The 27,880-nt window shown below is 27.0% G+C and overlaps 3 protein-coding genes across 13 annotated transcripts; 2 read left to right on the forward strand and 1 right to left on the reverse strand.

Moving 5' to 3' along the window:
* Positions 1-180: 180 nt before the first annotated feature.
* LOC122497687 (very long-chain specific acyl-CoA dehydrogenase, mitochondrial) lies at positions 181-4,987 on the reverse strand. Of its 2 annotated transcripts, none has more exons than XM_043604949.1 (8): positions 4,850-4,987; positions 2,851-3,052; positions 2,536-2,754; positions 2,014-2,442; positions 1,674-1,937; positions 1,242-1,598; positions 946-1,158; positions 181-846 (listed from the first exon to the last, which is right to left on the reverse strand). In XM_043604949.1, exons 2-8 carry the CDS (start codon positions 2,968-2,970, stop codon positions 709-711), a joined length of 1,740 nt encoding a protein of 579 aa, XP_043460884.1. In that variant the 5' UTR covers positions 2,971-3,052; positions 4,850-4,987; the 3' UTR covers positions 181-708. The 2 variants fall into 2 exon arrangements, with proteins under 2 accessions (XP_043460884.1, XP_043460883.1); XM_043604948.1 differs by lacking the exon at positions 4,850-4,987 and adding an exon at positions 3,776-3,978.
* LOC122497685 (ATP-dependent DNA helicase DDX11) lies at positions 4,487-14,525 on the forward strand. Of its 8 annotated transcripts, none has more exons than XM_043604941.1 (14): positions 5,273-5,413; positions 5,618-5,956; positions 6,092-6,801; positions 6,943-7,419; positions 7,492-8,039; positions 8,749-8,972; positions 9,246-9,510; positions 9,665-9,795; positions 10,176-10,423; positions 10,783-10,903; positions 10,985-11,112; positions 11,357-11,448; positions 11,524-12,028; positions 14,251-14,525. In XM_043604941.1, the coding sequence occupies exons 2-10, from the start codon at positions 5,921-5,923 to the stop codon at positions 10,808-10,810; spliced, it is 2,667 nt and encodes an 888-aa protein (XP_043460876.1). In that variant the 5' UTR covers positions 5,273-5,413; positions 5,618-5,920; the 3' UTR covers positions 10,811-10,903; positions 10,985-11,112; positions 11,357-11,448; positions 11,524-12,028; positions 14,251-14,525. The 8 variants fall into 8 exon arrangements, with proteins under 8 accessions (XP_043460882.1, XP_043460881.1, XP_043460876.1 ...); XM_043604939.1 differs by having other exon boundaries at positions 10,844-10,903; XM_043604940.1 differs by having other exon boundaries at positions 10,844-10,903; positions 10,985-11,084.
* Positions 14,526-14,693: 168 nt separating this feature from the next.
* On the forward strand, positions 14,694-27,877 carry LOC122497688 (serine proteinase stubble-like). Of its 3 annotated transcripts, XM_043604952.1 has the most exons (9): positions 14,694-15,051; positions 15,208-15,285; positions 20,442-20,627; positions 22,982-23,058; positions 23,582-23,682; positions 24,147-24,246; positions 24,662-24,874; positions 25,354-25,467; positions 25,812-26,558. In XM_043604952.1, exons 1-9 carry the CDS (start codon positions 14,955-14,957, stop codon positions 25,965-25,967), a joined length of 1,122 nt encoding a protein of 373 aa, XP_043460887.1. In that variant the 5' UTR covers positions 14,694-14,954; the 3' UTR covers positions 25,968-26,558. The 3 variants fall into 3 exon arrangements, with proteins under 3 accessions (XP_043460887.1, XP_043460886.1, XP_043460885.1); XM_043604950.1 differs by lacking the exons at positions 14,694-15,051; positions 15,208-15,285 and adding an exon at positions 17,396-18,955 and having other exon boundaries at positions 25,812-27,877; XM_043604951.1 differs by lacking the exons at positions 14,694-15,051; positions 15,208-15,285; positions 22,982-23,058; ... (3 more) ...; positions 25,354-25,467; positions 25,812-26,558 and adding exons at positions 17,004-18,955; positions 20,806-21,396.
* The last annotated feature ends 3 nt before the right edge of the window (positions 27,878-27,880 follow it).

The raw sequence follows: 27,880 nt of genomic DNA on the forward strand, positions 1-27,880 counted from the left end.
CATGTCGATGAAAAATATGTAAAAGCTGTTTAAATTCTGCTGTTATCATTATTTTTTTCTTCTTAGTATGATTGAATTTTCAGACAAACTGCAATATAAATAAATCGCTAAAAAAGAAAACTGAAAAGAATGTTAATATTATACTCTCTTTAAATTGCAGTCAGTCTGTGTAATATTCTCTAAACTCACTTTAATAAAAAAAAAGAGCTGTAAAAAACAAAACGTCTTTTAAAACCATGTGATGATCAATTATGTAAACATTTATTTTAGTATTCTGTGATTGGAAATAAGTAAGAAAAGAAAAAAAATAAAGATTTCGAAATTCAGTTACAGAATTTTTTTATTTACAAACATTGTATAAGTGTATAATTTAAAAATATATTTTTTGAATTAGTTTCCTATATAATATCATTTCGAATTTAAAAGAAAAGGTAAAAAATATTAAAGATAATCAACGTTGATCTTTAAAAATATAATATATACAAATACTTTCTATTCAACAATTATCTTAATTCATAATTAATTTCATTACTCTAATTCATTGTATGTAAAATTACAAATTTTTGTCGTTCGATAAGAAAAATTGTAAAAAATAGTTTTCTTTTTTCTCTATTTAGTAAAGAACTGTTTATATTTAAATTTAATTTAACGTAGTTTCTCTTTCGTACCGGACGAGTTAAAAATTTAAAATTAGTTATTTAATTAGATTTAAAAATTAAGAGGATTTGTGTGCGCAATTCCGCCTTTCTCACAAACATTCTTTGAGATTTTTCCTAATTTATTGAAAACATCCAAATGCTTGCCACTGTTGATGATTTTCAAATTGTAAGCAACTCGACTCGATGCCTATCATTTCAAAAGAACAAAGTAAAATTGTAATTAATAATTTTTTAAATTTTATAATAAAAAAAATTAAATTCGTTAATAAGAAAAAAGTATTCTCACCTCAGTACACCAAGTTTGGGTCATTAAAATTTCATGTTGTGCGCTCGGTAAATTTTTACGCGCAGACATACTTGCTCGACTCAATACCACTGACATCGTGTAAGTATCAATCGCAGCTTGTGCTATTCTATTCAAAATAAATTGCTCATCAACTATTCCCTTTCCGTACTTGATAAGAGAGGATTCTATCGTTTGACCGAACGATTCTATACTCTGAAAATTGTAAAAATAAATAAATTATGGACATAATTTGTCAAATAAAAAAGAAATTAATTAAAAAATTGAGGAGACTTTACCTTTGCACAAAGTGCGGCACTATCGGATAAACTCGGATGGACTAAATGAGTGAAATTGGGTAAACTACTTAGACCCACAGCTCTTGTTGCTCTTTTCGCAGCTTCTTCAAAAATTAAACCTAAATTAGCCGTTGGATTTTTAAACGCTTTCTGCAGCTCCTTCAGATGACCTCCTGCATACTGAATACCAGTCAAAGCGATAAAAAGACGAAGAATATCATTAGTACCTTCGAAAATTCTAAATATACGCAAATCTCTCATTAGTTTTTCTAATCCGGCAGATTTCATGTAGCCCATTCCACCGAGAATTTGAATTGCTTCGTCGCAAACCCACCAGGCAGCATCGGATGCGAATACCTGGAAGAAACAGTTAAATACATTAAATATTTCAAAAAAAGAAAAACTAGGATTGAAAATTTTCCAAACATTTACTTTTGAAACGGCAGCTTCCAAATGATAATCCTGACTACCCTGGTCCATATTTCCCGAGATCATATAGGCGAGAGATTGAGTAACGTATTGTAAAATTGACATTCTCGCGAGTTTCTCCTGAATCGATCCATAGTTATCGATTGTCTTACCAAATTGCACACGATTTGTCGCGTGTTCCACGGCTTTTTTTATGCAAACCATTTGCGTTCCTGATAAACAAGCAGCCATTCCAAATCTTCCGTTATTCAAAACATTCATAGCAACCTAAAAGGAATAGAAAAAAATCCAATTTGATAAAAAGTAGGAATTTTTGTGTAAATCAAAAATTGCAAAAATTCACCTTGAAACCTTCGCCTTCTTTGACCAAAACATTTTCGACTGGAATTTTCACATCATCGAAGAAAATTTCCGTTGTATTGCTGCATTTAATTCCCATTTTGTCTTCCGGTGGTCCAGAAGTTACACCACCAAAACCACGTTCCACTATAAACGCGGTAACTTTTTCCTTTTCCTCGCCACTCACTGGGTCTTTCATTGGTGTCTTGGCAAATACTGTCATAATGTTCGCTAGGCCACCGTTTGAAATCCAAATTTTACTTCCATTGAGAATATAATGCTTTCCGTCTATTGATTTCACAGCTCGAGATTTAATAGCACCAGCATCGGAACCACAACTTGGTTCAGTCAGGCAGAAAGCTGCAAAGTCTCCAGCACAAACTCTCGGTAGATATTTGGCCTTTTGCTCCGGTGTTCCGAAGAGAAGAATTGCCTACGAGAATAAATAAATAACAAAGTGTGCAAAATAAAAAAAAAAGTGTAGAAAATATTCTCAAATTTTGTAAATTAAAATTATTTTATTAACCTTAAAACCTATACTTTGATGAGATCCCAATGTGATTCCAACTCCAAGATCGTGTTGACCAACAATTTCAACACAACGACAATATTGAGTATTATTGAGAGCAAGTCCATTAAATTCCTGTGGCACCTGAAGACCAAAAGCTCCAATTTCCCAAAGAGCTTTCATTGTTTTTTCATCAATCGATGAATTATTATCATTAGCAACAGGGTCATTGACCTCCTGTAAAAAGCAAAATTAATAGAATACTATTCTCTTAAAATTTTACTAAAAAATTTAATTTTCAAATTAATTTTTCAAAAGAAAAATATTAATTACCTCGAAAAATTTTTCAACGGGATCGATAAACATTTTCAATGTTTCAACTTGATCTTCAGTCAGTGGTTCCGGATAGGGAAATACTTGCGATGTTTGTAATTGACCTCGAAATAAATTCATCGTGAAGGATTGAGATTCTTTTTTTGACGCTTCTGCCTTGTCGCTTTTCACAGCCTTTGGCACCGATTGCGTTGCAAGGCATCTGTTTAATTTAAAATTCAATTATTTTCTATTTCCTCTCTCAAATGTAATAATTTCATACTTTATTCTTGACAAATAAATAGCAAACGAAATTCAAATCTAATGATTCTAATTTCAATAATTAATTAATTCCTTAATATAAATTTTCAATAGCAAAAATATCATTAACAAAATATAAATCTATTTTGAAATAAACAACTGATTCTTATCTTCGATGAATAAAAAAATAAAAATAGATTTCGTTATGTCGATAAAGTAATAAGATTAGAAAACTAGAGAAAAATTATCGAAATACATAAGGAGGTCAAAGTCCATAGATATTTTAATTCGCAATTTGCGAAAAAATTGAAAACGATTTCTAGAAATTATTTTAAAACTATTTTTTATTGAAAAATATGGAAGAAAATAAAGACAAAACATCTCTATTAAAAAGAAATAAGGTTACCTACAAAAATTAAGGAATACATTTTTAAAGGACATATTCATTTGTATCAAGAAAAGAAATCTGACAAGTCATTATATGAAAAGTGGCAGACAATTGAGAAACAATGAATTATCAAATTCATGTCAATTTCAAACATTGTTAACAATGTTAAATGGCTTTTTCTTGCAATTTCAATTATAAAGAAAGGTATTAATTTAACAATTGAAGAATAAGATGTACTGTAAAAGCAACAAGTCTGTTAGGAGTAAGCATATTTTAAGGAATTTCTGGAAATCTTACCTTACAGATCCGCTAATTAAAAATTTGTTAAGATTTTTAGTTGCAGACGTAAGTACGCTTGAAACACGAATCATGATTTCCGTCAGGAAAATTAAAATTAGGTAAGAAAATTAAAAAATTTAGAGATAACAAAGTTGATGTTTTGTTAGAGATGACAGATAGAAGACACTGACTCACACAAAGTAACAATATAAGGTCAAATATAAACGTCTGCCTAAATACTGCTCTACTACTACTAATGCACTTTAAACATATGAAAGGAGCGTATTCATAAGTTTTAAACAAACTTAAAAAGCAACATTTTTCTATCTTTATTACATAAAAATCTAATTCATTCAAAAATTTTGAAACCAGAAGTGCATATTATACTTTTTTGTACGAAACATTAAAATTTTAATTTTTATTTTCATTAGAATTGAAAGAATCGTAATTATTATTTTTGGAATTTTTGGAACACTAGATTATTTTTCATAGGTACGTTACTGTCCTTTGAATATGAAGGTGGCGCTGAAAGAAACTTTAATTTGCGGTAAATTCAAATTAATCAAATAAATTATTAATGAAATTATTGAATTATTCAATATTTTCACACCTTGTTTTGTGTATGAATTAGACTTTCTGATAAAAAATTTATAACTTTTTGTTTATTTCTAATAAAATTATTATGATAAAGGTGGATAAAGAAAATAGAACCCAAAATATAGGTTTTAAGGTTAGGAATTTAAGATGACATAAAATTGACATTGAAACTTTTCATCTGTTGATTTTCTAATTTAAAATAAGTAAATATTTGTTTAAATAAATTAATTATTACGTATTTTAAAGTGACAATGCCAAAAATACAATTTCTATAAATAATACTGATAAGATTTATAATTTATATGTAGTTAAAATGATTAATTTCGATGTTTTTCCTCAACCGGTATTCTGTTCCTTTGGCGGGAGAAATTTACGTGAAAAACAAATTATATAAAAATAGTATCAAAATCAAAGGTAAATAAACAAATGATTTACTAATTAATTCAGAAATTATTTCAACTTTTAAATAAAAAAAAAACTACTCTGTATACTTACAGAAATATTTAATTACATACATAATTAACAATATTTAGGTTATGTTTGTTAAGTTTTGTTTATACACTGTAAAAAAGACCAATGTTGAATTACAATCGGGTCGTTAATTTTAAATTTTCCAGTTTGTAATTTTACTACGGTACACGTAATAATTTAACACCCATATAGTATTTTCACAATTAAAAAGTAAAATTATTACGCTTATCGTTGTAAATGTGTCACGCGTTAGTAAATGTACATCCCGAATGTTTAATCATTTCGTGATACATTGGAAACTTTTCGCTTCACGTATAACGTTGTATGTTAGCAACCCAACCGTAAAAATATTTTCGTGTGTTAAGTAACTTACAGCTGATAGTTTTACCGACAGTATGTAGAATTATGTAGCTGTCTGTAAGTATACATTCGAATATGATATTTTTTGCCCGAATGTTTTTCTACACTGCGTGACGATGAAGTGGCATATAAGAAACTATGCGCATAGGCAAACGTTAATATTTTAATTTTAATTTATTAAAATTTCGACAATTTTAAGAATTTAAAGATTAAAGGAAATTTGTAAAGGTAAGTTCAAATTCTTAACATTTTTCATTTCTTAAATTTGAAAGATTTCTTTTTAATTTTTCATATATATCAAAGTTAATAAGGTAATGTCTTTTAACCTAAAAAGAGACACGTTTTTAATGATTTTTTATACTTAAAAAATTTTATTCAACTGTGTGAATTTTCTGTATGAAAATAATTTTCAAACATAAAAAAATTTTTCAGAATATCTTCATGGACTCTATTGCTTAAGCAGCTCGTATTTTTTTAAAATTAAAGTGGAAAAAGTATCTGTTTTTCCTGTTCTGTTGGGGAATTCGTTAACTTTGTACAAATGACAAAAAAGCTACAAATGTGATTTGTATATTATAAATATTTAATATATTTATTTATTTCTTACATTTTTCCTTTATTTCCTTTTTATAATTTAACCTTTATGTAATACAAAATAAATATAAAAAAGAATAATTTTAAAATGCAGCGAAATTATTATGTAAAATTACCGACGAGTGGTCGATTTACAATTTGATGCGAAATCACATAAGAGAGGTTATGTTACGAACGGTAAGTAAGTTAACATTTGGGCTGTAATAGTACTACGTCATACGTGAAGCGAAAAGTTTCCAACGTTACACGTTGTAAATTTACATTGGGCTTTTTTACAGTGTATCTCTTACATAATTTATTGTTATTTTTCAGATTTATAATTTTCTATATATTTTAAACATGGAAACCCCTGAAAATTTTCCATTTCCTTTTCCACCATATCCAATTCAGAATCAATTTATGAAACAACTTTATCAATGTCTGGAGAACAGTAATTTGGGAATTTTCGAAAGTCCCACTGGTACTGGAAAGTCACTCTCAATAATTTGCGGTGCAGTTAAATGGCTTTTAGATCACGAATTACATGAGAAAAATAATTTAATAACAAAAATAAAAGAAATAAATGATAAGATTGATGAACTCACGAAAGAATGCGGCGACGATTGGTTTTCACTTCAAACACAACAATTACGCTTGACAAATGAAAGACAACTTTTGCAGGCAAAATTAGACGCTATGGTAAAATTTGATGAAAAGAAAAATAAATTGAAACAACGTTTAAAGCAGGAAAAGAAGACAAAGAAGCCTTATGTTAAATCAAAAATTCCTGTAAATGCAGAGAAAGAAAATCTCAAAACCGATGACAAAGAAAATCCAATTGAAGATATTAATGATCAAGATCTACTTCTAAATGAAGCGAACTCAGAATCTGATGCATCCGACGAGGATGAATCTTTAGAATTATATAAAAATTGTAAAATATTCTTTTGCTCGAGAACTCATTCACAACTTTCGCAATTTGTCGGTGAATTAAAAAGCAGCCCTTATTCCGAAAGTGTTTCAGTTGTTCCTCTCGCTTCAAGGTAACTTTTTTTTATTTGGAAATAAGTAAGAAAAATAATTATTATTTCAAGAAATTGATATTTAATTTTTAAAGAAAAAACATTTATTTTAGGAAATTCGAAACATCTAAAAGTTTATAAAAAAAAATCTTTTTTTTTCAGACAAAATTATTGTATTAATAAATTCGTGAAGAAACTTCGTAACGTTAATATGATTAATGATCAGTGTCTGCAATTCCAAAGGAGAAAAACAACTTCAAAAAAGGAGAAGACTTTGAAAAAGATGAAATCAACAAGTGGTTGTCCATTCAAACCTGGTGATCAGGAATTATTACTGGCGGAAATTTTAACTAATATACAAGATGTCGAGGAAATTGCAAGTAAAGGCGAAGAAATAAATACTTGTTCCTATTACGCGTCAAGAAAATCTGTTGAAGACGGACAAATAATTTTAGTTCCATACAATTCAATTTTACATAAAAATACTCGAGACAGTTCGGGGATAAATTTGAAAAATAATATTCTTATAATCGACGAAGCTCACAATCTTTTAGAGGCAATTGAAAGAATGCACAGCATTACTATCACAGGAAGACATATTTTCCACTGTTACAATCAAGTTTCTCAATATCAAAAAAGGTAAATAGTTATTTTTAAATAAAAATTATTTTTTTCATTCATTGTAATCGTTTTTTTTTCTTTTTTCTACAGATTTCAGGCACTTTTTTCCGCTAAAAGTGTAATGTACTTAACACAACTGACTTTTTGTTTAAAAAAACTTCTGAAAATGTTGGGAGGTAATTTTAAATCACAACCAAATGACAGTGCGGACAAAGGAGCAATGTCTAAACTTTATACAGTAAGAGATTTTGAAATGGCTGCAGAACTTGATACTGTAAATATATTTCATTTATTGGACTTTATTAAAAATTCGAAACTCATTCACAAATTACGAGGCTATGCAGATAAGTATGAAAATGGAGTGGTAATAAATACAGTGAGTAAAAAAGAAATGGGAGTGAAGGCATTTTTAAACAAATTACAAGATAAGGAAGACGTTGAAGAAATTGATAGAAAATTAAATGAAAAAGAAAGTGACGAGAGTAGTAGTAATCCTTTAATTTTCATCAATAGTTTTTTGGAATATTTACTCTCGAAAAATGCCGACGGACGAGTGTTTGTTATTCCTGGCGCGACTGTTGGTCAAGGAACATTAAAATTTCTTCTTCTTAATCCCGCTGCTCATTTTCATGATATTGGTAAGTTGTAAATTATTTTTTAATGGCAAGTTTTCAATTTCCACTTTTGTAAAAAAATTATTTTTTTATGAATTAGAGTGATCCAGGTGTCCAGGTACTGATGCTTTTACCTTAAAGAACTTTTGTTTAAAATGACTTTTACCTGTTTAGAGAAATTATTATAAAAACATAACTAAAGCAATAATTTAAATTCAATTTTTTATTTATATAACTTTATTATTTAAAGTCTTTAAAATTTTTTGAAGCTATCGCTCAAGTACATCTAAAAAAGTTTTTCAAAAAGTATTCTATGGAATTTTTATAAAAAAATTCCAATCGGAAACTTAATCATTTTTTAAAAATTTAATTTGTATAATGTTTTTAGAAAACATTAACATTCTTTAAATAACTTCAACAACTGTAGGTTTCATAAGAAAAAAGTCATTTTAATGTTAATAAAACAATTATGTGTTAAAGTGATTTTGAAATAAAGCAAAGAAAATGAAAAAATGTTAAATTTTTTAGCCAAACAATTTCAATTTAGAAATTAATGACAATAACTGATTAATTTCACAAAGGAACAAATTAATGCAAACAAATCTGCTGCAGATATAATTTATTAATATTATTTTTTTATTTAATATAAATTAATTTAAATTTTTTAGAATATTCTTTTAAGAGAGAATCGTTACAACTAATTACAAATTTAAAAAAAATAACATATTTGCAGTGCAAGAAGCAAGAGCTGTAGTTTTAGCTGGCGGCACAATGGAACCAATGTCAGAATTTAAGGAACAATTATTTATTGGTGCTGGTGCGAATCCCGAAAGAATAATGACTTTTTCGTGTGATCATGTAATTCCAAAGGAAAATATTCTCACGAATGTTGTTACTAAAGGACCCACTGGAATTGAATTTGAATTTAATTATCAAAATCGAGGAAATGATAAAATGGTATTTTTTTAACACTTTGTAAAAAAAATCACTAAAAAGCAATTTGTAATATTTACATTACAAAGTATTATTTCTCTACTCTAATTAATGAAAAATGAATCTAAAAAGAAATTTAAAACAAATTAAAAATTTCTAAATATACAAAGCATTTATGCTATAAACGATTGATTTTTCTCTCCGTGTAGAATATCAGAAAATTATATTGTAAAATATTCTTAATTCAATTTTATTCACAATTAAAAAGAAGTACAAAAAAAATAAAAATTTTTTCAGTTGAGTGAATTGGGACGCACTTTGCAAAATATTTGCAATATTGTTCCGGCTGGAATTGTTGTATTTCTGCCTTCCTATAGTTACGAAGAATTATTGTACAAATATTTAGAGAATTCCGGAGTTTTGGCGAAACTTGGCTCTAAAAAGTGTATATTTCGTGAGCCAAAATTAACATCACAGGTGAATCAAGTTTTGGAAAAGTATGCACAAGCTGTAAAAAATCCTGTGAAACCACAAAATGGTTCACTATTATTCAGCGTTGTTGGTAAATTATTTTTTCATTAAATTTTGTTGAATTATTTACTCACAAAAATAAATAAATCGATTTAATAAAATATAAATGAATGTTAGGTTTTTTATAGAACGACTAGAATTTAAAAACATTTTTTAAATATTTATTTCTTAATTGTTATTTGCAGGCGGTAAACTAAGCGAGGGTTTGAATTTTTCTGATGATCTGGGAAGGTGTATCATTGTTGTGGGAATGCCTTATCCCAATATCAAATCACCCGAACTTCAAGAGAAGATGAAATATTTGAATGAAAGTGTGGTAAGATTTTCTAAAATTAAATTCTTTATTTTATTTTCCTGCTACTAGGTATAATTTCATTTATTGTTAATTTAATTTATAGATATACAGTTGACTCTCGATCAATCGGAACTTAAGGGCATAAAAAATTCAAATTATCGAAGGTTTTATTTATCGAGTGTTTTTAATATCAAATTCTTTTCCAGAAACTCAAAATCATCTTCAATTTAGCGAGAAATTAATTTATCGAAAATTTAATTATCGAGAGATGACTGTATATTAATTTATTTTGTGTCACTGAACCTTCTATTTTATTTTATTAATTTTATTAATTTTAAATTTGTACCTTTTTGTATATCTTATTTGAATTTAATTTAAAATATTTACGGAAAAATTCTCAGAAACCAGGAGCTGGAAATATTTTTTACGAAAATTCGTGCATGAAAGCTGTTAATCAATGTATTGGCCGCGCTGTTAGGCACAGTAGAGATTACTCAACTGTTATTTTATTGGATAAACGTTATTCAAATAAAATTAGCGCACTTCCCGGCTGGATTCAACGCACAGTGGCAATTAATACAGCCTTTGGATCCGTTATTGGAAGTATGGCCAAGTTTTTTGCCGAGAAAAGAGCAGCCAATCAATCCAAGTAATTTCAAGCAATTTAATTGCCTTTATTTCATCAAATAAAAGTCAATGCCTTTTTTACTATTTTGTAATAAAAAAAAGAAAATTTAAAACAAAAATTCTAATCTGTAATTTTATTTATTAAAATTTATAATTAGAAATTAAAACTAATTTTAATTGATGAAATAGAATAATAAATTCTAAAAAAAAATTGGTTTAAAATAGTTTGATTAAGAAAAAATTAATTATTTGTTATCGATAATGTGAAATATATGTAAAATATGTCTTTTCACTTGCAAAAATTTATTTAAAGTATTTATTATTATGCGGTGTTTGTCGTGAATAATTTTTGTATTTGGAGTTCAAATACGTAAATTAAAGATGGAGAAATTTCAACGCAACCAACTAAGTGAGAGTAGTGCTTAGCCTTTTTTATTCCAAGGTCGAATGCCGAAGAAATGGAATACAATTATTTTCCCCTCTTCTGAGAAGAAAAAAAAAGGTTTATTTTTATTTTTGACGATTATTACCTCAGGTATAGAAAAAAAAATTTCAAGATAATTGTTTAATATATTTTTTAAAGAAAAGAAAAAAGAACGCATAAGAAGATTACTACAGACAGATCTTCCATGACCTAGAGAGGAACAATCATGTGAAAGTGTTTCGCTTTCGTTCACCATCTCGTAAAAGTTTATTAAACTTATTTATATCGTAAACAACCGATTAATTTGACATTATTATAAATTATTATTATTATTATTTATTATTTTCTTCTTCTTGTTAAAATTTTCTTTAATGTAAAAAATAATTTTTAATTTATCATTTTAGAATTCAAGCTATTTTTTAAACGAATTTGTAAAAGTTTAAATATATTTTACTAATTTACTGAATGAGTGTTTTTCAGACTAACTTTTTGAAGCTATAAAATGGAATTAATTCGTCTTGAATTTTGAAGCTTTCTTGCGTGAAATTGGAAATAAATTTGAAGTGTTATGGCAAGTCAAAAAAGGGAAAGTAAGCTGCGCGGTGAAGAAAAAAGTGGTACAGGTAAAAGTAAAATATATATGTAAAGAAGTAAATACAATTTATTATTTCTTTTAATTGAATTTCTCTGTTTTTTAGGTATATCAAGCGACTTGTGAAAATAATTAATTCAGGCCACGAAGGACACTTTTTTCTTCATTTACGTGAAGGAATAGGAGAAGGATTTTTTCTTGAATGGGAAATTAATTATGAGACCTGGTCCAGCAGGTGAGAGTGAGGAGAAGACATGACAAGGAAGAGAGTGTCTTGGATGCTGGTGTTTCATGTTCTCATCAGTAGTCAACCGCATCTCGCGGTGCTCTATTCACATGGCCCATATAAAGAAATCAAAAATTTCACCGGCTCACAATTAATCTCGACGTAAACACTGCAAAATTTCGCGGGAACAAGAAATTAAACAAAGGCCAATTAAATTATCCAACAATTTTATCAGGTCAAAAAAGTGGAATGTTTAAGAAAAATGTGTCTGTGATTATAAAAGGAATAATTCGAAACAAAAAGTTTTTTTCTACAAGAAATCGAAAGTCAATGGATTTAAATATTGACGACAAGAAAGTTTTGCTGAACAAAAATTTCTAATTTGGTGAGTTTATTTTTCAAATTATTTTTATTTAATTTCTAATTTTATAAAAGCGAACATATGTTTTTCTAATTCACGAATAAACGAATCAAAATAATTTTTTACCAGATTTAAAGAAAATTTATGATTTTTAAAAAAGTTAAAATTCTTGTAAAAAAGAAAATTTCATAAAAAGTTTATTATTTATTGTAAAATATTTAAATTAAGAAACAAAATGAATTTCATTTTTCATATTAAAAAAAAATTTTATTTTACGATCCTTTGTTTGAGAAAAGAAATAAAAAATTTCAATTCAAAAGTAAATAAAAATTCGTAAAAAATATTATAGGTTTCGTAAAATTTAATTTGCTTAAAATGACACATATATTCGAAATCATTATGAAATTTTTTTTTACTTTGTTTAAAAAATTTCTTGGTAACGTAATAGGTAATAGAGTAATAAAAAGCAATCTATTAGAAAAAACAGTAATTTTCTCTTTTGAAATAAAAAAAAGTGAAATAAAGAAAAATTAGAATTGACGAAAATATTTGACACTAATTGACGACATGATTATGATAATATTCTGATACCTTTAAGATATTGTTGATCAAAACAGAATTGAAAGCGTTAATTTATGGAGAAATTGGAAGTGTTAATTTATTCAAAAAGAAAAACTATTTCGTTATGAAAGCGATATTAAAATTTTTTAATAAATAAATGACACTTGAATTGCCGCGTAAAAATGCCCTTGATGTTTCTCAATGTTAAGGTCTTTATCCTTTCTCCTTCACAGACATGACTACATTGTTGAGAAATGAACAGTCTGCTTTTTATGAAGTTTTCCTTTTCATTGACTCCGAGACTATCATTGAATCTAGAGTGCCTTGTTCGAAAGAAAGTGTTGCGTCCCAATAATTAATCAATTGTTCATCAATAGAAAGCAGAATTGTAAAAGATTCTTGTCACGGAAAATTTTTTCAATTTTTTATTTTCTATTTTATCAAATTGAATTTAAAAACTAATTAGAATAATTTTAATATGAAGAAATTGTGAATTTTTTAAGAAAAGAATTAATAATTTTATTTTATCGATCTTTGTTTATAAAAAATAAGTAAAGGTTTTTGGTCAGACAGGTATTTATTATAACAGTCATAAATATATTAATTCAAGATATAACATTTTTTATTCAAAATTTAAAAGAATCTAAAGATTAAGAGTAGAGATGATTCTATCACTCAGTCGTATTTTAATACGATCACTCGGAGTGATCGTTAATTTTCACTATTTATTAATCTAAAGATTAGTTATAAATTTTGGAAAATTATAAAAAAATTGATATAAAATATCTTCACTTTCCTTGCGACTTTTTAAATGGTCATTAAGTCTCGAGGAAGAATTTTCTTTTCAACGTTTGAATATTAATTAGAGAAATTATTGTCGTTATCTAACAATTATATTAAATTTTGCATTTTGTCTGTATAAAAAACAGGAAGATCTAAATAAAGACATTTTCTTTCTTTGTGGACAATTATTAAAAAGAATAATTCGTCTTCATCGAATTTCCATGAATTCTAATTTATTTGCAAGTTTTTCTTTATTAATTTTACATTTATTTATTAAAAGAATTTTTCCAAATGAAAAATTTTAGATTATTTTTTATCAAGCAAAAAAGGCAATGAATAAATTTCTCTTTTATTTGTAGATTTTATTATTTACGGCTGAAAAAATTTATTATACAAAAAATTTTTTCTTTAATATTGAAAAACTTTTTTTTCTATTAAAAACGTTCGTTTTCGAATTTTCTTTTTACTTCCCTTCAAAAATTATTTCTAATTTATTATAAAAATATCTTATTTTTCCATATTTTGAATTTGTGCGTAAAAAAAGTATTGAAAAGAAAGATAAGACTAAGAAGACTAAAGTGAAATTTGATGATTCGGAAGTTCTCGAGATGTGTATAATTTAATTGAAATTAAAATGTGAGAGAGAAAATTCTGTTGTGCTTTTTTAATACATATATATATATATATATATATATATATATATATATATATATATATATATATATATATATATATATATATATATATATATATTATGAATACAAAGACTTTTTGAATAAACATAATGTTGAAAGTTTTTGCGGTGAACTTTCACTAAAAAACCTAAAACTATAATACCGAGGTTCTCCATATAGATCAGAATTGGTTACTTATAGCAACACTGTGCGTTCCACTTGTTTCAGTGGCCTGGTTCCGTGTCCTAGTTGGAGTGTACACAGCCATCTTCTTCAGTGTCATTTCTTCGTAGAGATTGTAAAATTCAAGACTCCCCCAAGACAGTACACTGAACTCCAAATGAACTTCTGCTTTTCAAATTTGATTCATCGATAGACAAAGAGAAACACCAACAAAAATGAGGGAAAAGAGATCTTCTTTTCCTGTATCATTTCAATTTTTAACACTTTGGCAAATTTAAATAATCTTTTTAAATAAAAAAAAAATGAAAGTTGGAATTTAATTTAATAACTTTTAATAATTTTTGATGAAAATTTTTCCTCTTTATTAAAAAATTTTTTTTGGTTTAAAGAAAAGGAGAAAAAAATTTTTTCTATAGTAATTTATTTTTATTAAAATTTTTTTTTCTTTGGGAAAAAATTAAAATTTTTAAACTTATTTTCTATTTAAAAATCAATGTAAAAAGAATTTTTTTTACTTCTAAATTTTAAGTTGGTTTCGTTTACGTTAAGAAACGGTTTTTTTTTATTTTTATTTATATTATGAAGATTATTAATCGTAATGGAAAAATTAACATCATGATGATTGCAAGAGTTTATTTATTATTTTCAAAATTCGATATAGATGAATATACTAGTTAGTAATTATGTAAATGATACTTGAAGTCTCTGAATACCGTTAATTATATTTATTTTTATGAAAAAACTACGATATGGCCGGTTTGCTCATGTCATTAATTATTCTTTTAATCGTGACTTCACCTTCGTTGTCAAAGCAAAGGAGAAACGACAAATTTTTATCGAATTTTGGTGAGTTTCGTTGATTATTTTTAAAGTATTTTTTTTATTCCCTCAATTAAAATTCAAATATTTCTAATCAATTTAGTAAATTTTATTTTATTTAGTGATTATTTAATTAATTATTATGTAAATTAATAAAAATTATTAAATAGTCTCTTCTTTTAGATTCCGTGGACAGTCCAGACATCGAAGGAAATAAAATTGGAAGTAATCATGAATCACGATTTTTCGATCAACTTGGACGTGAGTTTAATTTTCACTTTTCGCTCTAGTTCATAATTTTTTTATTGGCAATTAAGTAAAAACTCAAACTCATTAAAATCTATATATTTATAAAATATAAAAATTGTGGTACATAAAAAGCAAAACAAAGTATTAAATTTTTTTATTTTAATGCCAAGAAATTAAAGGTGAAAATATTTTCTGATTTGGTCTGAGAAAAGAAACCAAATTAATATTCGGGAAACGTTTAAATATAAAATCATTCAGGAAACAATACAAAGACTTTCACTATCTCTAAAATCAAATATAACGTGCTAATTGTCCCTGTGACAAAGATTCTTGAAATCAGAGATGTACACAACTTTTTGAAATAATCTTTTGTCACATTTAGGCAACAGATAATGGTCTTTTGTTTTTCTAATTTAAAGTTAAAGTACCGCCACTTAGAAAATTTCGAAATTTCGGCATTACAAATATTTTTCTTTTATACTTTTTTCTTTTTGAATTTTTATTATTGCTAAATATTCTTTTTTCATTCTTATTCTGTTTCTTTATTTTTATTTCACCTTTTGATTTATAACTTTTTTCCTCTTTTGAATTAAAATTTCTTCTTTTTACTTTTTAAACATTCATGTAATGCAAAAAGTCATAGGCATAAAAGAATAATAGTAGGTAATAATAATAAATAAATAAATAATAATAATAATAATAATGGAGAATTCATAAAGAACTATACTTAACGAGAATAATTAAATAATTAAAAATGATAAATGAAGAAAAAATAGAAAAATAATAATTAGGGAAAGGATATATGAATAAAGATGATTAGTGAATGACAGAAAGGAAGTACAATTTCGTTTTTTTTCATAATATCTGAAATGAAAAAAATTTGAGCTAATTAAATTTTTGGAGAGAAAATAATGAGTGACAAACTTTTGCCTTTTGAAGAACGAATTATTCTCTAATTGTACGTTACGGTTGACGCTCAGTTAAAAAAAATAAGGACGTGTAAAGCAAGTCTTTTAGGAGATTTTATAAAGCGATTTTCTTAAATCATTTATTTCATTAAAAACAAAAGAAGAAGAAGAAGAAAACGAAAATTCAAAATAGGAAGGCATTGACTTTTATGTGTGCGGAAGAAATTACGGAATTACCAAGCACATGGACAGTGTTGTTCTTTATTTGAAAGAGAAAGGCCCATACATCCTTCTTGCTTGCGACAAAAGAGTTTCTTTTGAACCCGGACAAATGCATCCAACCGGAAACTCGTGTCCAGAGTCCCATTACTTATTTTATTTATTATAATTTTTTCTCTTTTGCAAATTTCTTAAAATGGAACAAAAAATCCCATCCATTTTTTAAAATAAATTAATATCTATATTAAAATTATTTATTACAATTTTTTATATTAATTATATTGCATATTTTATTTTATACTTTAATTTACATAATCGTTGCAAAAATATGATAGTAGGTATTTTATTTGGAATTAGGCCGGAAGTTAATTTTTTTACGAGAATGCATTGTGTATTCAAGTTGTTTATCTAAACGATAATTTTATAGTGCTCTCTTTTTGAAGAAACAATTTTATTCGCTAATTTATTTTTATAGACCACTTTACTTTTTTTTTTTTTTTTAAATTATAGTTTTATCAAGTTTTATGGAAACATAAAACAATGAAGATTTTTTTTTTAATCAAATAATGAGGTTTATTGAAGAATGCGAAAGAAATCAAAGTCTTCATAAATTTTCATATGGTATAAATAATTTGGAGACGAAGTTTCATAGAGAGAAGAAAATATATTTGCACTTGGCTTTCTCTAAAAAATATTAAATATATTGCTCAAATTTTCTTTTCCACAAAGAAAAGAAAATAAGAAATAACGAATTACCCAGGAGTGAAGAAAACGCTTAATGATAAAATTATCAACTTCTGGGTAATAATGAAAAAAAAATGGATGAAATTAATTATTGTTAAAGTTTCTAGGAATTAAACATGAAATGAAAGAGGATGAAATTTGAAAAAATGTCTACAGTGGTCTCGGAGATTTTGATTTTTGTTATATATTTAGAATGAAATGAGAGGTAAAAGACTTGTGTGGAATCTTATTTATGAAAATTGCGATTCCTAGACGTTGGATGGAAAGGTACCAGGACTTGAATGGTGTTGGACAAATTTCCAAGGGAGAGGGGTACAAAACGTGAGGAAGACACCTCGGGAAAGCTGATGTCGGTGAAAGCAGCCAAGGCTCCGATCAAGTCCCCAGATATTGACTTAAGTCAGTCCACGTGCAGGTCGCGTTCTTTACACGTTTCCATTGTGTGATATCGTGGGACGTGGGTGTTACATGACTTTTCACTCACTCAATAATTAATCAACAACAACAAAAAAACACAACCAAATTTCAATATTTTTCACGGTTATTATCATAAATTAACATGATCGACTTGAAAACGAACGCTGCCACATTGAGAACGACCTACGACAATATTTTTTAAACTCCTCTGAAGTACAGAAAGAAAACCACCAGAAGAAATCGAAATTTCTATTTACAAATCAATTTTTCAATATTTTCAACTCGAATTTTATTTTAAACAAGAAAATTCATTATTTACGACCAAAAAATGTAGTTTCTTAAAGTTGTACAAAAATATCTTGAAAATCGAAAATTAATTTCTTTAGTGTACACTTAGAAGAAGTGAAAAAAAGAAAAATTGCCAATATCAAGAAATAAAAAATGAGGCAAAAGCTGAAAAGAGAGTTTCAATTTTAGTGTTTTGGAGAAAATGTTTCCCTTCTAAAAAGTAAAAAAGAGAACAATTTTCAGTAAATTCGCAATTTCATCGTAAAATGAAGTCCGGAGTCTAATGAAAAATTGTGGGAGTGAATAAAATTTGGCAATGAAAAAAAGTGAAAATTAATAAAAGAAGAAATAATAGATCATGCAGCTGAAGATCTCGTTGATTTTTCGGTACGTGCTGCTGATAACGGCCCTGAATGGAATAAATGGAAATCGCGATATCAAAGAAATGTCGAATTACAATTATCCAAGTATTTCCATATTATCTCAAAGTCTCTCGAAATTTGAGAAACCAATTGCCCATCAATTGGTGGGTCAACGAGCTTTCAACGATGATTACGAATTCAATAATCGAAGGTCTGGTGAAAGCAATCATGCTAAAGATCAGTTATTCAACGATCTGATAAATTCGAGGGACAAGTACGTTCGTCAAAATCGAGCCATCGAGAGCACTATACAAAATGTAATCGATCGAGATTTCATTAGGGGAATTAACAACAAGGATTATTCGAATTCAAATAGTGAATTTTTTCCACAATCTATCTCAAATTATCCGGCAGTAATTGATGATTTTAATAATAATGATAATAATAATAATAATAATAATAATAATAATAATGACTATTTGGATGATGTGAGTGATGATGAAAGTGTCAAGTTTGAGAAATTTTTGGATCAACTTATTAGTAAGAAGCGAACTAATGGAGAATTGGATGATTTGAATTTGGAAACGGGCAGAAGAAAAGGGAGACGTAGAAAACTCAATAGTCAGGAGCAGGGAATTCTTCTTGTTGAGGCTCTCAGAAAGAAACGAAATTTTACCTACGTTAACGATCATCGTGGTCACGGAGCTGATATTCAGAGCGGAATTATGGATATGCTCGGCAAAAGTATGTTGCGACATTTTCTTGGACATTTTTTCTTTTTCTAGCTCATGAATTTTCAAATTTTTATTTTCGATTTTCTATCGAAATTGATATCGAATTTTCTATTTTGTCATATTTTTCTAAAGTAACATTTGAGGTGAATGTTTATTTAACCACATTTTTTGTTCTCTGCTTTATCGAATATTTATTTAATCGAATTTTCATTTATGATCGAAATTATAATTCGTATCTTCTTTTAAAATTAAAATAGAATGTTCGTTACACGAAATTTGTATCTAGTGAAATTTACTGGATTTTGACTGAAATTTTAATTCAACCGAATATTCAATTATCGAATTTTTCACTGGATAATAAAAAATAATATTTTATAATAATTGAATAATGAATAAAAAAATTATTATCTTTTATATGTATTATTTAAAAGAATTAATTTTATTAGAAATTATTATTTACGGAAGTTTCGTTGAAAAATATCTAATTAATGAAAATTTTTTTGAGTCGAATTCATATTTTTTGCTTATTAAAATTTTGACTGACGGAATTTTAATGGATTTTGCTTTTGTTATAGAAGTGTGAATTTTAGTTCAATGGAATTTTTTGACAATTTCTAATTGATTTGGTCCAAATAAAAATTTTAAATAATAATAAATGAAAATTTAGTTAAGTGGTGTTAATATTTTTTCAAATTTTTGAAAATTCGACGAAACTATATGCTAAAAGTTGGAATAATTATAGATTTCGTTAAATAAAAATTCCTGACTACTAAAAATTTGCTTCGAAATATTTTTCAATTAGGAAAAGAGTCATGAATGGTAAAAATTCTGTGAATCTAAAAGAATTTATTTAATTTTTCAGTAGGAGTAAATTTTTAAGAATTGGAACGGATATGGATTTCTAATTATTGGGCATTTTATTTTGTCGACTTTAGATAGGTGGTAATTGTAATTAAAAATTCAATTGATAAGAAATATATGTGCGAGTTATACTGATTCTTGGAAACTTTCACGTTCATTCGCGAGTGGAGTCCTAAATTTCACTTACAAAACTGCGATTCGGAACGAAAGTGGTTGGCCGATCGTTTACCTTGAGAAACAGAGCAAGCGATCCTTTACGAGCAAGGCAGCTGTGACGAATGACATCTCTCTCTCTCTCTTTCTCTCCCTTTTGGATGGAACAGAAATTCGACCTGCCATTTTCCAAAAAGATATTTTATTTTATTTAGTTCCAATTTCAAAGTTTCTTCTTAATTGATTTTAATTTTAATTCATAACTGATATTTAAAAAAAATTGTAATTTTTTGTTAAAGTCGGTAGGAAACGGCTACTTTTAAAAGAACTTAAAAAAGAAAGAAAATTGCATCTAAAGACAATTTTCGACAAAAATTATTATCTTTTTCAAGGTGTTTCTAATAGAGAACTTAATTGATTTGGTTTATGGAATTTTTCGTGTGACGATTTTAAAGTTAATGACTCTATTGTTTGCCTTCCAGTGATTCCTCAGACGTGTAAATACAAGGGCGCAAAATTCGAATGTGGCCTTAGTATAAGCTGTGTCCTTGGCGGTGGTCGTCCCGTTGATCTTTGTTCCGGAGGCATGATTTGGAGCTGCTGCGTCGACGATGACGACATTCCCGAAAAAGTGACGAAGCCAACTGTTGGACTTCTTCAAAATGCCAGTGAGTATTGTTTCAAAATTATTAATCTCTCTCAAAAATAACCAAATACAAGTATAAATTTATTTTGTCCGAAAGATAACAGAACAGAGCTTAAGAAAAATGAGTTTGGAAAAATTCATTGATAATAATTGAACGAGTTTTGTTTTTCTGTAATAATACTGTTTATCGTGGACTTTAGCATTCTCGTTAAATTTGGCGAATCAACGTCCATACCTGGATGATGAAGTTGATATATACAATAATGTGCATCAGAAACCAGGATATACACACAATGTTCATCGACCTTCGTACGTTTACACACATTCCACATATAAACCGTCAAGCAATAAACCATCGTATTCGCCATGGACTCAAAATCGCCCCAGTGCATCTGGCAATGATCCTTTCGTAAATCGACCTGAAGCTGCAATTGGTACTGGGAATTACGACAATTATCTGCCGACAACTACTGATATTTATAATCCAGTCGAGGATTATTCCAATTCAATGGATTCGTTTAGATATCGTGGTAATAGAGATCGCAATTTTCCTAAGGAAATCCATTTTGCACAAACATTGCTTATTGCAAATCTTCTTTTTTTACTTCCTTATTTTCTTCTTCTTGTGTGGGGACTTGAGGGAATTTTTTTTCTTTCCCCCGCGGAAAACTGATTTGGAGAAATGCTTCAAAGTTTACATTCTGTTTTTTGTTTTTGCAAAAAAAATTTTTTATGGTCAAAACACAATTTTATTTTTGGGATTTCTTCTAATATTCTAGTTTAATGATTTTTTGCGGCAATTTTTCTTAATTTTTATTTTATTTACATTTTTTTTTTACTTTTTCCAAAATTTACAATAATTTCTATTCTGTAGTTTTTATTATTAATTTTAAGGGGAGAGATCGACTACATTTTCAACTATGTTGAAATCTGCTTAAAAAAAGAGGATAAATTTATTTTTCAAGTAATTTTTGTCAAGTAATTTAATTTTTGCCATAAAGTAAAATAGGTCACAAAATTTTCAGACTTTAAAAAATAATAGGTATTTTATAAAAACCATCTGTAATTGTTTTAAAAATGTGTTTTTATGTTTAAAAAAAATAAGGCGATAAAATATTTTTATTTTTACTTTTTTGAAGATAAAAAAAAAATTTTTATTCAAAATATAGTTATAATTAAAATTACTATTAAAAATTAGACATAAAACATTTTTGCTGATTTTCTGAAAACTTGTTTTGAGGAAAATTATTATTAAAAGCTCATAATTTTCATAATTCTTTGTAAGCAATTATAAGAGAATGTTCTCTGAAAAAAATGTTTTTTAATGCATTTTATTTCATGACCGTAAATATTGAAAACTTTAAATTTCTAAAATCTACAAGTTTTTAATAATTTCCTTTAGGAGACATTTTCAGAAAATCATAGTAAAAATATTTTTTATCTAATTTTTAATAGTAATGGTAAATATAACTATATTTTGAAGCGAAAAGATAATTTTCTTTTCTAAAAAAATTCTTTAAAAATAATAAAAATATAAAGTTTGAGTCGCCAGTTCTTTAAAACATAAAAAAACACATTTTTTTAAAATCACGAATGGGTTTTAAAAAAATATTATTTTTTTTCGAAAAAATTAACATAAAAATAATTTTGTAATTTTTTTCTAAGTAGATAATATAGTTTAAAATGCAGCCAAATCTCCCGCTTAATAGTATGTGGCAGTTTTTTATTTGTATTCAAAAATATTAATTATTTTATTGTTATTTTCTTGAAATATTCTCGTCAATGCATTAATTTATTTTTTTACATTAATTTTCGAGCAATAAAATAACTCGTGCTTTTCTCTAAAAAATGGTTTTGAAAAAAAAATTCTGAAGTGCACTTTTAAACTCTCGTCTTCTTTTTCCGCAAGGACAGAAAGGATTGGAAAATGTGTAGCACTTGCACAGTTGCTCAAATCCTTATCTTCGTTTTCTGCCTATTGAATCTTTAAGCAACTGTAAACGCCTCTTATCTATTTTCCTTTTCAAAAAAAAAGAAGAAAAAACCTACGAGACAGAAAATGTTCAAAAATGAAGAGACAATTTTTTTCGAACGAGAGTATCTTCTCGAGACTCAAAAACTACAATCAAAAGACACACGACATGAACAATTTTTTTGTAATTCTACAGAATCAGGACGAATAATTCAATCAGGTTCAACTGGGAAAAAAATCGCACACTATTCTTGTGATGGAGCACTTCTTGTGGAGCACTTTACTGTTATCGTCATTGTTTGGAACTCGGTGTGAAAAAGCAAAAATTAAACAAAATTTTATTTTCTTTTTATTTGTTTTCATTTCTTTGATAAATGATATTTTCTTTTTTTTCTTTTTTATAGGTTGTGGAGAACTTTACACTAGAAGTAATAGAATTGTTGGTGGACATAGTTCTAGTTTTGGCAGTCATCCGTGGCAGGTAAAAACTTTTTTTTCCAATGGATCAAATTTCTCTATTTGAAAAAAGATTCGCTCTATTTTCTTTCGTCATAAATTTCACGGTTACTTTCACACAAGTCGAACACTTTTCCTTTCCTCTTCATTATTATTTACGTATCTTTTTTAAGATTCACCTTTTGTGAATGGAAACATCACTATTCATCTGCACAAAGTGTTGTATTTTTATTTTTCTTATTCTTTTATTTTTTTGTCTTTAATTTTTATTAACTTTTCTTTTCCTGCTTTTGTTTTATTATATTCCTTTGTTTATTTAATTTCTTGTTATTTCTTTGTATTTTCATTTTTCTTTTCTTCTTATTATTCTTTTATTATTTATTTTCCTTTATTTCTTTATGGTTATTAATTTTCTACATTTTCCTCTTATTTCTATTTAAATTTCCCTTAATTTCTTTACTTTTTTATATTCATGAATTTTTTTGTGAATATAACTTTTATTTCGGAATTTAATTCAAGTTTTAAAATTTGCGAATTCATTTTTTCAGGCCGCTATCATTAAATCAGGATTCCTGTCGAAAAAGCTCTCGTGTGGAGGAGCTTTACTCAACAATCGGTGGATTGTAACCGCTGCTCATTGTGTTGCCACGTTAGTATTTTCCCTGTTTACAAAGAGAGGAGTTTTTTGAATTCTGTATCACTTTTTTTTTATTTATTTCTAATTAATTTATTGTTAATTATTTTTTATTTCAATTAAATAGAAAATTTATTTTTTTTTAATTTTAACATTTTTTATTTTTTATTTAATTTTATAATTATAATTTATAATACCTAATTTATAATTATTTAATTTTATATTTTTTAAGCATTTCTTTCAGTAATATTTATTTCAATGCAATACATTTTTGTTGATAGAATTGTTTTTTTACAATATAAAAATTTTGTTTAGGTAAACAAAATATTAAATAAAAATAAAAAATTGTAATAATTGATAAATGTTTGAGGAAATTAGTAAAGAAAATTAGAGACTAAAGAACTGAGATTGCGTTTGATTTAATTGAAATTGACTCTTGTATCTGGAACAAAGTTGAATACAGAGATTGCGTGCAATAGGTCTCCGAACAGCAACTTAAAAGTCAGGCTTGGAGAATGGGACGTCAGGGACGCCTCAGAACGATTACTTCACGAGGAGTTTAACATTGAGCGAAAAGAGGTAAGAGAAAACAAGCAAAACTAAAGGAAAATTATATTACGTGGAAGTTATTCAACATCAAGAAATGCCGTTTCTTTTTCCTGATAGTTCTAATCATGCTTTTCATTATATTTTCAATTTCAATTTTCTTTATTTTGACTTTATTTTTTTCTTACTCAAAGTCAATATTTATTTCATTCTGATAATCAACCAAATAATTACAATTTTATTCATTAACTGTATTTTTTTGTTCCTTTTTCGTTGTTTATTAATATTTTTAATTAAATTTGAAAATTATTATACATCGTTTAAATCAATATTTTTGCTTGGAACTAAAATCATTATTTTATATATTTTTTGGAAATGTGTAATTTTTCTTTTATTTGTAAATTTCTGTGAAAAAATGTAAATAAAATATTAATTTTTACTTTTCTAGGTACATCCACAATATTCGCCATCGGATTTTCGAAATGATGTGGCTCTTATCAAATTATCAAAGACTGTCTCTTTTAAGCAACATATCGTGCCGGTTTGTTTGCCAGCTAGAAATTTGAAACTCTCGGGACGAGCGGCCACGGTTGCTGGTTGGGGACGAACACGACATGGTCAGGTTTCTGCGCCTACGGTACTGCAGGAAGTCGAAGTCGAGGTAACATAATTATTATAAAGAAAGAAAGAAAGAAAGAAAGAAAGTCTCGTGAAAAACTCACAAATATAACTTTTTTAAATTTCACATTACAATTGTTAAAGAAAAGTAGGCAAAACATTTTAAATTTTTTTCCACTTTATCGCAGATGAGATTTTTCAAGTTAATATTTTTTATTATTCCTTCTGGAACTTTACCAGCAGATTTTTATCAAAAGAAATAATATTTTAAAATACCTCTAAATTTTAATTATAATATTAATAAATTTTAATTTCAAATATTTTTCAAATTATAAATTCCATTTTACATTCTCATTTTCTTCAATTATTAAATTAGTTACCGACGCGACGGTTTGTTAAATTATTTAATTAATTTCAAATTTTCTCATACGTTTTAGACTCTAAACTTTGGATTGGAGAATTATTTAATTTTGTTGGATCCGCTAATTCTTGTTATTAAAAATTTCCTTTTTTGAACATCAGGTGATTCCGAATGAAAGGTGTCAAAGATGGTTTAGAGCCGCTGGCAGAAGAGAAACGATTCACGACGTTTTTTTGTGCGCTGGATACAAAGAAGGCGGAAGAGATTCTTGTCAAGTAATTATTTTACATTTTATGTTTAAATCTTCAGAAATTAGTCAGTTTTCTTCATGAATCGTAAAGAAAAAGTTTTTAAATTGCTGTAGTTTGATGAAAATTGTTACTTTCAACCAATTTTAAAAAATAATAATTTCTTTATGTATAAATTAGTAATTTTTTTAAACGACTTTTCATTTTTAAAAATGTATTTAATTTATTATTGTTATTTAATGGAATTTTTGGAGAAATTACCTACATAAAGGTACATAATTAAGAAAAGGCAAATTTGTTAAATGGAAAATGATTAACATAATGAAACGTAATAGGAATATTTATAATTAAAAAATGTTTACTAAAAACAGGGAGATTCTGGAGGTCCATTGACAATGTCCGTGGAAGGAAGACACGTTCTAATTGGTCTAGTTTCATGGGGAATTGGTTGTGGACGTGAGCATTTGCCTGGTGTTTACACAAACATACAAAAATTCGTACCGTGGATAGACAAGGTGATGAGCTAATTGGACATTTTCATCGGAAAAGGGAAATTAACGCGAAAGGAACGATACAAAAGAAGAAGCAACTCGAGTTACCAAAGTTTCTTTCCGTATCCAAATATATTTTCAAGGAAACACCTCTTAACATTCCAATTTTCTCGAAGAAAGAAATGAAACAAGTGATACGTAAGTGGGATGAAAAGTTGAATTTTACCTTCTTAAAGCGAAATTTACAACCGAAGTCTTTACAAAAAGAAAAAGAAAATAAACTTACTTCGAACCAAATTCAAAAATCAATCACTGATTGTGAGTTTTAAAAAAGTTCTTAAACGGATTTTTGCAATTTATTTCTGATAAATTAAATACGATTTCCAGTTAAAAGTGGAGAAATTCTTTTTTAAAGATTTCTTGTAAGAAGGATATTCGAGTCTCAATTCTGAAATGAAATCTCAGGTATTGTTATTTCGAGAAGATTCTCTACAAACATCAAAAATAGAATCTTTATTCAAACTCGCCATGATTAAATCTTGTATATTATTTTTATATTCAGATACATTGTGTCTGGCAAGTATTTAATAAAAAAGTAGGGTGCAGAAAACATTATCTAATTACTTGTGTTTGTGTACATATCATATTTCCTCTTTTAAAATTTTGTCAGACATAATTTTATTATATTCTTGTTCAAATTTCATTTAAGTCTTCTATAATCAGATTTCCATTACATTAAATCTTCTTCCTCCTTTCTTTTAAATTGTTGACTAAAATAATAAAAGTGAACAAAAATGAAATTTTGAATATCAGGAAAAATCAGTTTACAAGAAAGGAAGGGGTAAAAATGCAAAATCAAAAACAATATTAATGTAAACGTATTATTTTTATTAATCATCGTAAATTAGGTGTTTTGCGATTCTCGGGAGTCCCTTGATAATTTCTCTAGCTAGCTCGTTACAAATTTATAGACCACTTTACCCGTAAGTGTCTCTACAGTATTATACAATATACATATTTTTTTCAGAAAAAGAGCGTCCAGTATGAAACAAACGTAGTAAAGTTATCTATTTAACAAGGAAGTTTTTGTTCTATATTTGTTAAAATGTTTTTTATAGGTCATCTCAAAATTTAACAGCACGACAAAGCAGAGTTTCGTTTCTGCAGAAAAATTTCTCAATAATTTGCATGAAAAGAATGGTAAAAATTCGATTTTTAGGAGGGGGGAAAGTAAGGAAAAAATCGTTAAAAAATGTTCATAATCGTTTATCACTTGGCGCTTTTTTGAAAAATTCTCGAGGTGACCTTAAATTTATATAGCGTTTTTAAATTACTGTGCAAAAAACAGCGTTTTTGAGTTTTCTCGAGGCTATATTTTATATATGATGGAAAAAAAATCTGGTCCTAATGCAATGCGCATTTATACACTAAATTTTTTTTCCTTTCTTTGATAACAAACATTATCATCGTCATTATTATAATAATTTTTTTCACACTAACGAACTCTCGAGAACACTGTAATGAACACACACTCACTTTTCTGGTTTTTTTTATTCTATACATAGTCTTATATCCTTATTATTTTTTTTAAACTTCCTCACTTTACAGAAACGTAGAAAATTAAATACAATCTGCCATCATAGATAACATTTTTTATACATACATCGAATCTACACTTCCAGTCAAATATCTCTTTTATATATGTATATCTATTTTTCGAGATATTTACTTACAAATTAAAAGATTCTAATTTTACAATTTTTGTATTGTAAATTAGAATTTTATAAACTTTTTACAGGGTTGAAGGCTACATTTACAAAATAATCAAAAACTGACTATTTATCAAATATATTTACATTCGTAATTAATAATTTATTTTACAATTTAGTACGTAGAATTAAAATTTTACTGATTATTTTCTGTAGAATTTTTTATTTTTCAGGAGAAAA

Source organism: Leptopilina heterotoma, unplaced genomic scaffold, assembly GCF_015476425.1.
Source record: "Leptopilina heterotoma isolate Lh14 unplaced genomic scaffold, ASM1547642v1 Lhet_135, whole genome shotgun sequence".
Lineage (NCBI taxonomy): Eukaryota > Metazoa > Arthropoda > Insecta > Hymenoptera > Figitidae > Leptopilina > Leptopilina heterotoma.

Excerpts from the sequence above, each read along its gene's own strand:
- LOC122497687 (XM_043604948.1), bottom strand. The coding sequence starts at position 3,849 with ATGATTCGTGTTTCAAGCGTACTTACGTCTGCAACTAAAAATCTTAAC. Across the intron at positions 2,443-2,535 it reads ATCAAAGTATAGGTTTTAAG|GCAATTCTTCTCTTCGGAAC; the intron begins GTTAATAAAATA and ends TTATTCTCGTAG. Across the intron at positions 1,159-1,241 it reads GTGCCGCACTTTGTGCAAAG|AGTATAGAATCGTTCGGTCA; the intron begins GTAAAGTCTCCT and ends TACAATTTTCAG.
- LOC122497688 (XM_043604950.1), top strand. The coding sequence starts at position 18,208 with ATGCAGCTGAAGATCTCGTTGATTTTTCGGTACGTGCTGCTGATAACG. Across the intron at positions 23,683-24,146 it reads GCTGCTCATTGTGTTGCCAC|GTCTCCGAACAGCAACTTAA; the intron begins GTTAGTATTTTC and ends TGCGTGCAATAG. Across the intron at positions 24,875-25,353 it reads TGCAGGAAGTCGAAGTCGAG|GTGATTCCGAATGAAAGGTG; the intron begins GTAACATAATTA and ends TTTGAACATCAG.
- LOC122497685 (XM_043604939.1), top strand. The coding sequence starts at position 5,921 with ATGCGAAATCACATAAGAGAGGTTATGTTACGAACG. Across the intron at positions 6,802-6,942 it reads GTTGTTCCTCTCGCTTCAAG|ACAAAATTATTGTATTAATA; the intron begins GTAACTTTTTTT and ends TTTTTTTTTCAG. Across the intron at positions 9,796-10,175 it reads AATATTTGAATGAAAGTGTG|AAACCAGGAGCTGGAAATAT; the intron begins GTAAGATTTTCT and ends AAAAATTCTCAG.